The sequence below is a fragment of the Pholcus phalangioides genome, unplaced genomic scaffold (genome assembly GCF_987345545.1).
Source record: "Pholcus phalangioides strain wild (caught in Gottingen) unplaced genomic scaffold, Ppha-v1.0 ptg000004l_1, whole genome shotgun sequence".
NCBI lineage: Eukaryota > Metazoa > Arthropoda > Arachnida > Araneae > Pholcidae > Pholcus > Pholcus phalangioides.
The window spans coordinates 45,100,326-45,113,066 of NW_028301597.1; the positions used below are offsets into that span (position 1 = coordinate 45,100,326).

General features: G+C 36.7%; 1 protein-coding gene across 3 annotated transcripts in view; it reads left to right on the forward strand.

Moving 5' to 3' along the window:
- The window catches only part of Evi5 (ecotropic viral integration site 5), a 166,025-nt gene that overhangs the window by 101,443 nt on the left and 51,841 nt on the right, over window positions 1-12,741 (forward strand). Inside the window, exon 1 of one of the 3 annotated variants that reach the window (XM_089231586.1) lies at window positions 9,503-9,793. The exons of the other annotated variants lie outside the window; for them this stretch is intronic. Within the exon in view, the coding sequence (XP_089087712.1) occupies window positions 9,762-9,793 (32 nt within the window). The 5' untranslated portion in view covers window positions 9,503-9,761. Of the gene's footprint in view, window positions 1-9,502; window positions 9,794-12,741 lie in introns of those variants that run through there. 3 annotated transcript variants of the gene reach the window in all.

Here is a 12,741-nt window from a genome sequence, read left to right on the forward strand (position 1 = left end):
TCTTTCTGCAGAGCCGTTATGTATTTCCAGATAATGGGATGCTGGACTTCATTAGTGCTACTGAACGGAATATGCCAGCCCTCAATATCATTATTCGTTTTTGTAAAGCTGTCAATAGTGGTGGTGTTTGAGCTGATTTCATAGTTCTATAGAAAATTTTGGATCTCCCATGATTTCTCATGTTAGTCCTTTAACCATGGCTTTCCACTTTTATGCTATCGTTTTTCTGATATGCCACATAGAGGTTGTCTGAAATTCATGTACAATCTGAAATTTTTTCCTAAACTTTTAGTTTAAAAAAATCCATAACTTATTTCCCTTGACAATAACCGAAGTTTAAAGTAAGTTTTCACACACGCATTCTGATCAAAATGTATATCCATGCTGCAGTTAAAAATCTATAGTAGTCTAAACTTTTGAGACGGACTGTATAAGGCGAAAGAGTAGCAGACTAGGCAACAGTACAAGTCAAGATATAAGCGTTCTGAAAATGTATCAATCCTTATGGTCAATGCTAGAACAAGGTATAGTGCATGGCACTTAATATGATCACATCTGGACTTTTGATAACAAAATCCAAAAGTCAATGTCATGACCATATGTCCTATCTGGTCAAACAGGACATATAAAACAGGAAAAATTCAGTTTCTCTTTTCCATATAACTGATTGAAAAATCTTTGATTGAACCGGTTTTCTCTCCAGTTTGTTTTAGAATAAGATTTTCCCCACTTTAGACCAAAATCCTGCATTTTTTTTATTCATTCATTGTAAAGAAGTTAGAATGTAACTGCGCCTATTGTTTCACAAATTATGATATATTTTTTTTTAATCTAGGGTACATTCCATACATCCATTGAGAAAGTCTTTCTGGAAAAAGCTGTGAATAACTGAAATAGTTCCCCCCCCCCCCAAATCTTGCATTCAATTGCCTTCACTGTAGGAAGTTTGTTGCTAAAGAAGAGTTACACACGTACATGGGATCATAGTGGCTAATATGGCCCGATTAGGACATAATGAACTGAGTATGGAAATATTTGTGAAAGGGAGCCAACATTATCTATAGTAGAAGGCCTTCAAGTGAAGCTTGTAATGTCACTGAAAAAGTCATCTTACCTGTAGCCATTGGATATAGCAGGCTAACGCGTGCGCCATCTTGCACTTTTTTGTAGTATATCCAATAAATGGGATGACCTTCTTCAGTGATGTCACGAGCTTCACCGGGAGGCCTTCTGTTGTAGATGGTGTTTGGAGAGCACACCTTTTAACCTTCCACATCAGAGGTTCCTAATCTTCAGCTCCCAGGCCTGATATGCCGTATTTCTGTTGCTCGCATGCTTTGCGGATGATCCAGGGATGATCCCAGGTAGTCATGTTACAATATAACCCACATTTTGTGGTACATTCCTGTATCTTCAGTTCTCCCAACTTTTTTTTTCATAATTCTTTCCCTTATTTTCAACGAGGTTTTCTTGAATTTTTGAAATAAAGAATTGAGTTTAAATTTACGACTTATAAATCACATTATGATAATTTTAATTCCATAATAATTATTAGCCATGTAAATATATTCATCTCACAAATTTTTCACACATTACGACTTTCAGAAGCCTTCTATTTCCCGCCATTCGCGATTTTCAAGCAATCTTGGCGATAGATGACTACTCTATTTGCCTTTCATAATTTTTTTAACTGTGATTGGCAACTTTGCCTGCTTTTCACAATATTTTTGACTAATTATCAACTTTGCTTGTCTTTGACCCCCAAAGCCAAATGTGCTGAAATCTGTGTATGTCTTAGAACAATATGGGAGAATTATAAGAAAAATGTAGAAAACAGTAAATTACAGGAATTTTTACTTACTTTCAATCCAAGCACAACTCAGGTCTATCGCCATCTATGGGCAATTTACTACCTAGTGAGTTTTGTGCGGGAAGTGTGTGTGTGTACCTCATGGCCCGTTCATGGGGGGGAGGCTGACAGGGCTCTAGGCCTGGGACAGTTATCATTTTTTTGCTTTTTCACGCTATAAATTAACCACAGAAGGGGCCCGTTAAAAGTCTGACCGTGGGACCTGCAAAGGATCCCAGCCTAGGGGCCCCGCTACAGGATGTGAGGGCCATGGTGTACCTAACAGTCTCGGTGCGTATCTAGTGTTGTGTTCGATTTTCAGTGCTACCATCTATATTTCAGAAGTGAAGTGCAATGATTGAATTACATTGGTACCGCTCGTAGGTGTGTTGCTCTCTGTGGCAAGACTTTTTAACGGGGAGATCAGCTTGCATGCACCTCAAAGTTGGGAACCACAGAAAAACAGGAATTTTTACTGCAGAATATTTCCAGTCAGCAGAAGGCTCATTGCAGAGCAATGCAAAACATTCTGTTTTTAGGCCTTTGATAATAGTTTGCCTGTAACTGGCAACTTTGTATGCCTTTGATTATAATTTTGCTTCTAATTATCAACTTTACTTATAATTTTTTGCTGTAATAGGTGATACATAAAAAAATGTCACCAATATCACTAATTACCTCATCTATATCATATAAATATATCTAGCATGGATATCGATTTTCTGAATTTTCATGAAGGAAATATAGTCAGCCTAGGTATTTATCATATTGTATGTATTCATACTTTTCTACTGGAACGCCTTGGTGGACATTTGGCCCACAGGCAGGAGGTTGTGCACCCCTGTCCTACATGGTCTTGCAGACTGATAACAATAACTCAATAACTGAGGGAGAACAAAAATAAGTCTAGTGAAACCTTAGCTTCGAAATGTTACAAAAAACAACTTTCGACAAAATAAATAGCATATGTAATTAAAGTCATGATAACTATAAACAATTTTTCCCCATGTTATGATATTAGTCCCTTCCCTACTTCGCAAAAGCTTAACATAATCCATTATTCCAATAAGTGGCATCCACTGTATTTATCAGATTTTAAAAAACAGATTGTTGTCTTTTGAGCAAAACATCACAGTATTCCTGAAACCGTACATTTTGCTGTATTTTTTGTATGCTGGTGTCTAATCAATACCAAAAAAAATTTTGACACCAGCAAAATTTCTTTCGACCACACTTTTCCCCCTCCAAGATAAACCAATCAAAAATAATTGCTATAAACACAGAGTACTTTAGCCCTAAGGGTCTTTTGTCTCAAAACGATAAAACATACTCTAATTACTGTATACTCTGGCACATATCAGATCAGGGCTGTGCCAGATTACAAAAATCTTCGGATTGTTGGAAGTCAATTGGAAAAGCCCATTAATATAAACGCCTACACACACAGATGCAGGGACATGTTTTCTTCTTCTATGCTCGAAGAAAACGAACAACCAAAAATGTTTGATTACTGGTCAGGATGAACTAGTGCATTTCTGAATTACGAAGAGTCTACTGTATGTTTCATTATTTTATCATTTTGGAACAATCAACGACCTTGGAGCCAAAGTGGCCTCCTGTGTTTACAGTAATTTTTTGTACTTTTCCGGGACTTGATATGTTGGCATATTATTTGATATACAGATTCTTAAAACTGTGTTATTTTCAAATTCTGATTCAGTAATTGCTCATGGAAATTTTTACACACCAATTCCCCATTTTCTCAGTCGCCATGGCAATATCTATATTATTGCATAAGTTTCTTATGTTTAATGTGAAGATGCACGAGAACTAACCGTGCATACTATAGTTGAGCGATTCACAGTGATGGGGGGGGGGGGGCAGTACTGCAACTGGAACAAAAATTTATTTTTTTGCTTAGCCGAAAACAAATTTGAACTTAGATGCCCTCCAACCCGTTATTTGCAACGAATGAAGAGTAAGCCTAGCACCCTTAACTGCCCCAGGCTTTTATGGTGGATCCCAATTATAACGTTTTTCAAGAAACTCATAAAAAAACGTAAGCAGGAAAAAGCTTTAAATGAGCAATCTTAATGAGCATTAGAGTTGAGAACATGAAAACAGGTTGTACTTAGCAGGAAAACATTCTAAGTGAGAACGTTATAAATAGGATAGACTGTATGTATATGCCTTACAGAGTATGCGTTAAGTGGTCAAAGGTTATTTACATGTCTTTACAAAATTTCTTCCTTTGTAATGTGTTGCAAGCTGTATAACTATGGCCACTGCTTTGAAATGCAATAAATTGGCCTTGAACTGGGGTTTGCTTGAGACTTATCCATGTCTTAGAGATGTTACTGTGCTCTGTGGGTGGCACTAAATATCTGTAGTTGTCACTTGGAGTGTTTGAGTAGGTCATTCTTTTTTTTTTGTTACTCAGCTGCGTTTTTATCTTGAGATGTGTGTATGACCATGTTTTAAAACTTTTTTTCCTCAAAAAACTATGTCTGAGAGTGAGTGTGAGTCAGATGAATATTTTCTCGTTATCAATGTGCTGTTTGTTTTCTGTGGTTCTCAACTTCGAGGCTCGAATGTGAGCCAATCTCCCCATTCGAAAGCGTCTCCACAGAGAGCAACAAGCCTACAATGATACAATTATTCAATCATTGCACCTCACTCATAGTTAGCAAAATTGACAGAAGATGGCAGAACTACATATAAGCATTATACAGAAATGGTTAATACTAAAAGTTTTTTAAATTTCAAAAACTATTCCCCTGCTCTTCTCTAAATTGCGCCATTTCACTATGTCCGTGAGCGAAAAAGGGTGGCACTGGGAAGTGAATCGTAAGATTTTGTCGGCAGTTAATGGCTTGGCAGCCAAGGCACCAGACCCTCCAGCCCTTCCCTTGTTGCAGCCTGCAATTTTCCTGCATCTTATGCTGCTTTCAGGCCATTGTTCTCTTTCTCCATATAAAATTGTTTTTCTGACAACCTCACACAATCAATGTTTTCTCCCCCATCAGCACCTCTAATTTGTCATGGGCATTTGTTTTGCTTTTTCACTTTTCTAATCAAGTCCCTTTCTACTTTTAGAAAATACATAATAGAATAAGGCTGGTTTTATCCTGCTTCATTAATGAAACTTTAATGAAGACAGAGCAAAAAACATGCTCTTGAATAAGAATGGTCTTTTTTTCCCCCACTTAGATTTCGCTACTCAATCATATCAAAACATTGAACTTCGAGTAATACTTGTGTGGTTTCTCTGTGGGTTTTGTTTTGGAAGGAATGCTTGAATAATTTTTATGCATTTTTATTGCCATTTTTTTAAAAATATTTTCAATAAAATATTTATATTTTAATAATGTAAGATTCCCATGACCAGAGATTTCCAAAATGACAATTTTAATTACTTTTACGTGGTCAAGATACTTATTTTAGCCAAATAGAGAGAACAGATAACCTTTAGATCTTGCATTGTTTGCTATGCAGTGATGTAGTGATTGATAGTTGAGATGGGTCCTCAATATATGGCCCATGAGCTACATGTGACTCTTAAAGCTCTTTGCAGTGGCCTCGAAAACGAAAAGACTTGCATAGTTACAGAATTCACATAGATGCTTGGAGAAAACCTCAGCCTCTGTGGTGGTCTAGTGGTCATGGTGACGGAATCACATTCCAAGGACTTGGGTTTTAACCAAACCATCGCCACAGTGGTGGTCGGCTTAAGTTGGTTTTCTGTGGTTCCCAACTTTGAGGCACAAATATAACCCTATATCCCTTAAAAAAAACTCACTACAGAGAACAATATGCCTACTGCGGTACGAATCATTACACTTTTCTCATAATTTGAAAAAAATGATGACAGGTGGCAGTACTATAATAAGCATTACACAGAAACAAACTCCATGTTAGGTTCACCACACATACATGCACAGCTTCCAGCATCACCCAGGTCTTCTTCCACCACCTGATAACATCTCTTCATTGAGACAGAGCAGCGGAACATGATCTGGTTAGGAGGAGAAGGAACAAAAAAAAACTCCTAGATGAAAATTCCAGAAAATGTGTATCTAAATCTGTGAAAGAAATAACTGGCAATTTACTTTTCAAAAGCATCTCAAAAATAATGAGAAAAATAGTTTTGGATGTATTGAGAGAATTGATTTCATAATTGGTCGAAAAATTGATTTCGCAATTCATGAGAATTCATAATTTATCAAAGATTTCCATCACTATTCAAAGAAATATTTGAGTCGAGGAAGATTCGTTTTTAATGAAAAAAAAACATTTCTTAGACGTAATGAAAATCCATTAAAAAAGAATTTAGAATTTCAGAATTACGAGATTATTTTTTTATGGAAAAATAATCTCTATAAATAAAATTCCCCAATAATATAAGGGCCCCCCCCCCCCGTTTGATTCATAGGCCTGAGTCCAGCTGTATCGCAATATGACTTATTTGCTCTTAGGCTCCATGAAAATTGTTTTTAGCTCGTAATGTCTGAAAGGTTGAAACCCCCTTGCTATGAGGAATTAAATTCCCTTGCACAATGTAAAAGCATGGGTTTCTTCCCCCCCCCCCTTAATTTCAATGGCAAATAAATTCCTTCAATGCATAGGTCAATGAAGCTTTAAGCTTCTTATTCTTATATCCATTATATTTATTCTTAAATTTATTATTTTTATATCCGCTTTTGAATATAGTGGGCTAGATTAGGCTATACTCTTCTACAACAGATTCGGAAAATTGGCTGAATCCAGGCAGATATGTTCTTCTACTTGTGAACTTAGTTCTTTGTGATGTATAAATTTAAAATTGGGTCAAAGTTTTTCACTTACTCCTGCAAGTTTTCATGTGCAATAGTATCAACATTCTGACTTGTGTAACATCTGGCAGCGATTTGAATGAATAGAATGCAATGATTGAATAATTGTACAACGATACAATTATTCAATCATTGCGCTCCACCCATAGTTAGAAAAACTGATGGCAGCACTACACATAACAAACATTACACTGTAACAAACTTCATGTTAGGTTCACAACATATACCAATTCGTTATAAATTCTACAGAGAAATGTGGACGAGGTGCATGTGTGGTTAAGTAGTGATTTGAATTGCATGTATTCCAAAGCTGGATTTTTTTGGCTTTGGTTAAGCCTCAATGTCTTTGTACTGTCACTAACAGTAAAACATGCTCATCATTCATGTGCAGTGGAGCCTAACATTCCATGGAAATGCTTTTTCTATGAGTGCACTTTTCACCTGCATTTGATATAATTTTCATGGATGACTGAAAAATTGCAGATTTCTCAATAACATGGCCAGCGAGTTAACCACACCTTCAGATCCAGCATTCAAACTTATAGGTCTCAGATCAGGATTACACTATAAAAGTTTGATAAAAGATCTTTTACACAACTTGAAAAATAAAACCAATAAGTCTATTGGTTACATAATTTAATGTTCTATGTATTCAGCATCTCTGATGATTTGAATTTATGACGAGGTGATCAATCAAATAAGTTTCTTGGTCTTTTTTTAATTGATTGTGCCATACATCATGATGTTTCATGTCTAGGATCATCATTTACATCAGGTGGTAACCAATTTTTAGGGCAAGGGGCTATAAGTGTTTTGTGTTTCATGGACCTCTTGTGATATCAAGATGAAGGCCACGAACCCCTTTACAGATTGATATTCAGTATTGTATTATGAAATGAGATAAATGTTCTAAAAAGTTTCAGGTCATATAAGAGACAGTCCAGATGAAATTTAACCAAATGTTTGGTCTACTCCCAACAGTAGACAAAATGTTAGTTTAATTTTGCCTAGACTACGAGTCTAAAGCCCTGAAACTTCTTCTGACAGTAGCCGTTAAAGCTGGCATCTCTTAATTGAGAGTTACGTAGTTGTTCCGAATAAAAGCTCATGGACAACAATTAGCAAAGTTGCTTTGAACATGATACCTGGTTAGAGCACTTCGTATATATGTAGCGGGGGGTTCTTAACAAGATATTCGTGAATCCCTTAGAGGGCTTTGGGGAGATTTTGGGGTTATATCTGCAAGAGAATACAGTTACCTCATTGTTTTAATTGCTATATTCCACTACTTAACCGTACATGCACCTTGTACACATTCCTGTAGAAAATTTCTAACGAATGAGAACATGTTTTTTGAGTTTGTAAGTAGCCTTAACGTATTAATGTTCAAAATTGTGTGTGTTTCATGTTTTAATGAAGCTGCCATCTGTCTTTCATATTCTCAAGTTAAGAATTTGAGTTTTACAAGAAAAAGTACAAAGTATATGAAGGTACTAGAATGGATCTGACAGTTCAAAGTTAATTTGTAGGTACATATACCTACCATGTAAACATTTCTATGGGGGAAATTGGTAACAAATTGGTAAATGCCAGAACGTGTGATCTGGTATTTGAGTTTTGGTATTTCAAATAGTTGCAGCAGTTTGAATCCTCCCATCAGAATCAATTTTTCCCCCAAGAATCTGATTTTTACAAGGAAAAAATACAATGTTTTCAGGTTCTGGAATCGCTTTGGCGATTCGAAGGTGGCTTGATTTCAACTACTACTACTACTTGACTGTACATGCCCTCATGAACATTTTTCTCAGGAATAGCTAACAGTACATGTGCTGGAACTTGTGTTTTGAATGTATTATGCATGGCCCACACTTATTTATGTTGTTAGAGCTATGCTTGTTTTTGTATTATACTAGTGCATTAATCTCTCTTCCATATTTTGAAGTGGAAATAGTAAATGCTTTTTGAATTTTCATGCTATGCAAGTATCGTGTTGAAGATCTGCTTGCTCTCTATGGGAGACTTTCAATTGCTATATACACCCAATATCACTTTGTAAAACGGTCCGTAACCTCCATTTTACTGGCAAGGGGTGGGGGGAGAATCCCTGGGTCTTAATCTTGTTTCGTAGAAAGGTATAAAGGTAAAGAAAGTTTTAGATTAAATTTCCATTCCAAGTCATCTAAAATACATTTATCGGTCTCTTTTTTTCTGCTCTTTGGTTACAGAAAACCCTAAATGAGCGTGTAACTATTGAAAATGGTGATAAGTTATTTATTAATGTTTTTTGAGTAAAGTTCAAGGAAAGGTCCTAAGTTTCTTTGGGATATCGAAACCGAAGAGGGGGGATTGGTGGTTTGACATCTCCCCGTAAAATTATGTAGGTGCATTTTTATTTCCTGGACTATTCCATTCAGGAAAAAAAAAAAGAGAATTCCATAAGTTTGGATGCCATTGATCCTACTTGATCAACCAAGCGGAGCTGAAAGCATTTGACTCGACCAATGCATGTGTGTGTGTTGAGCAGTACACCAGTCACCGCTCTCACACAAATCCTACAACTACTGCTTTACTAATTTTCTCTTCTCCCTTTGCCAGCCTGAAATGAAATAAAACTAAAATAAGCTTAAATAGAGATAAACTGTCGCGTTGGCACTGCTACGGGGAGTCGCGACAGCCGCTGCCTCAATCTTGAGTTTTGAAGAGAAGAAAAAAACAATACATATAAGACCGTTATATATACTTCTTTTCTGTGCACAGTAATCCCCCGAATTCTCGTTTATTGCGAAGCCTTTTTGTAGTGTACGTGGGTATCTTTTTGGAGGTCGTTTGCGTCATGTGACAGGGAGGCATCATCACCACTTGCTTCGTCTGTGCGTTTATTTCAAGGATATTATCACCCACCATGTGTTTTAAATTTTGTTTTGGTATTTAGTAATATATTTTTCTTAATTCTCCCCCTTCTCTGCTTATACCCCGGATATAATAATCTTCAAGGACTGGTCTTCTCAAATGGAAAGAGTGGGTCTTTCCTATAGGCGTCGTTCTTGAAAGAAAAACTAAATATAATTATAAACAAAGCCATGGCAGCAGTCTGCAAAGTCGAAACTTACAGGTGACGTATATTTTATACTCTCATTTGCATATAACGCTTCTTTTTGGTGTCGGTGAGCGTGAGCATTGTGTCGTTGCTCATGTTTTTCTTCCCCCTTTAAAGATGATTCATAGCGAAGGTTTCCTTTGTTAGAATAAGCAATGCTTAAGAGTTTTTATCAGCTTGTGAGATCATATATGTTCGAAGACCAAGTTCAGAAAATACATGAATTAATTTTAGAGTGTGCGCGTTTGCATCTAGTTCGGTGGTTCCCAACCGGGGGGGGGGGGGTGCACGCTCCCCTAGGGGTACGGTAGAGAGTTTTTGGGGATGAGAGATGGAAAAAAAGAATTGCAACATGTTGATTGATTATTCAGGAAAATTAAAATGATGTTAAAAATTGAATTTTTTTAAATTAATGAAAAAAAGAAAGGAATCCTTCCAATACTGTGCCGCCTCATTGTTATAATTTTTATTAAGATAGAAATGTATCATACGAGTTTTGCTTTGTAAAAGTTTTTTTCGATTAGCGATCGAAGTTGTTTTCTATCTCAGGTTGAGAAAAAATACCATTCACTTAAACTATTTTATGGTTTGTTTGTTTACATTGGTACCGCGTGTTGTTAGCATGTTGTGGTTAGACTTGATACTGTGGTGAATACACGTGACTCAGGAAAAACGTCAAAAAATTCAGTCAAGTGTGAAGGAAACATTAATTTATAGTTGTTGCGGCTGAAATCAATAAGTGAAGAACTACTACTATGCAATGAATCTTTTCTTACAAATCTCAAAAAAATGTGAAAAAAACCTTTTTTTTTAGTTCATGGGAAAAAAAAGCTAAAGTAAAAGAATTCATAGAAATAAATTATTGGATAATTAATGTAATGAATTGCAGAAAACCCCCTAATTTTTTAACAGATGAAAAACGTATTATCCAAGGGGTTGCAGGAAGGTAAGTGGCATTGCTCTGTGGGTGCGGGAAGGAAAAAAAGGTTGGGAACCCCCCAACTGGTTTATTTACATTTTAAACTCGTCAGACGGTAGTTAGCTTACTGCTCGTACATGTTTCTCCTAAAAACTTTTACCTTCAATAGAATTTTACGCTGGTTCCCGAAGTCGAGTCCGCAGACTCTGTGATCTCTGACAAGCTTCAGACGCACTACATATGTATACGTAATTTGCGCGATTTCTTATTTTCAGTCTTCGTTCGAATTGCGTTCAAGGATTATTATCATTCGCATTTACTGTTTGAGCACATTTCATAGTCAACAGATGGGTGACTTGTACTTTTAAGTGTTGGAATGATCAGCCAGACTTTTCGTATGCGAATTGGGTACATCACTGTAAAATAACTTGAAATAATATTAGCACTTGAAGCAGGCATAGTAGAAATCACTAAACCCCCTATAAAATTTCATAGCTTTTTTTAATTAAGTAAGCTTTCTGTCGATTTTCAGCAGGTGCAAAGTAAGAGGTGTAGACAAAAGTGTTTCATTCAGAAATAAACTTTACAAAATATCCGGGCTTGTCACACAATGCTTAAAAATAAGGCCTTTTAAGTAGGCGAGATATGTCGTCAATGCCGATTAAAACATACCAATCAAGCGAAAGGATTATCCTTATTTAAATTTGTGGTTATTGATGTCCATCAAATATGTCTGTGACGAAACATCTGCTCATTTCACTTTGAACCACGGCTTAAAAACCTAAAAAATAGTTCGTTATCATAGTTATAACCAGGGCCGTGTCTCATCGTATGCGAAGTTTCAGCAGATTCAGCTGTCTATCTAAACAATGGTTCGGTCTATCCATGGGTATTTTATTACCGAATGAGTTGTGTCGGAAGTGTACATACGTACCTAACAGTTTTAGTGCGTAGCTAGTGTTATTTTCAGTATATAGTATTATTTTTCAGTTCTGCCATCTATATTTCAGAAGTGAAGTGTAATGATTGAGTATTTTTACAGTTTCTAGTCCTATTGCTTTCTCTGGCGGGACTATTTAACGGGGAGATTGGCTCGCATTTCGCGCCTCAAAGTTGAGAACCGCAGAAAACTAACTTAGCCGATAACCATTATACCACCGGAGGGGTTCGAACCCAGGTCCTCGCTGTGGAAGGTACTTCACTATGATCATGCAGCCACACAGCGGCTCGAATTGGAACTGGGAAATCAACAACGATTGAGTGAATATATATATATATATATTTAGTATAAGTTGTTAATGTTGTGGTTCTACTGTTCGCTGCGCCGACATATTTTTAGAAGAGTGGAACCTATTCGGCATTTGTACCTTGATGTTGAAAAACCACAGAAAACTAATTTCAGCTATCTAGTCTTCTTTCGGTCGAAATTAACGGAAGATAAATTTCGAGGGCCAATGTCAGTATCATTCATTGGATTAGATTATCCTTGAGGTATTGCACGGGGAAAAAAAATGGTAATGAAATTTCTTCGTCAGAGATATATTCTGTAATTTGCAGTATTTCTGATCGGAAGTCGTATCCAATTATAACTAAACCGGCATCGCTACCGATCAATAAAGCTACCATATCTTCCTCCGAAAATGCAATCATTCGTTTCGAAATAGCAATTCCCCCTAAGCATCGGATGTAATTTCAGGATTTTGATTATAAACCTAGTTTATGTCGTTCGTCGGTTTTGTTTGGTTATTTACCCGTGACCGCAACTCGCATCTCATTTCCCCTGTGCGGTATGAAGATATTATTTACCGCGTAATCTTTCTTGAGCGTAACTTTTTAATTCTTTGTTCTGGAAATGATCGATGAAACGGATAGAACTGCATCTACATACGTCGACATGGCGGCCACCATCGATCTCGGTAAAGCTCTGGTCATCCATCTCGTGTCGCGGATCCAACCCTTCACTAGTAAAAGTTCGGGGTAATGTTTTATTCATCTCCCGTGTCTTTTCGGAGAAGGTCGAAGAGAAGATCAGGCAAATGCCTGT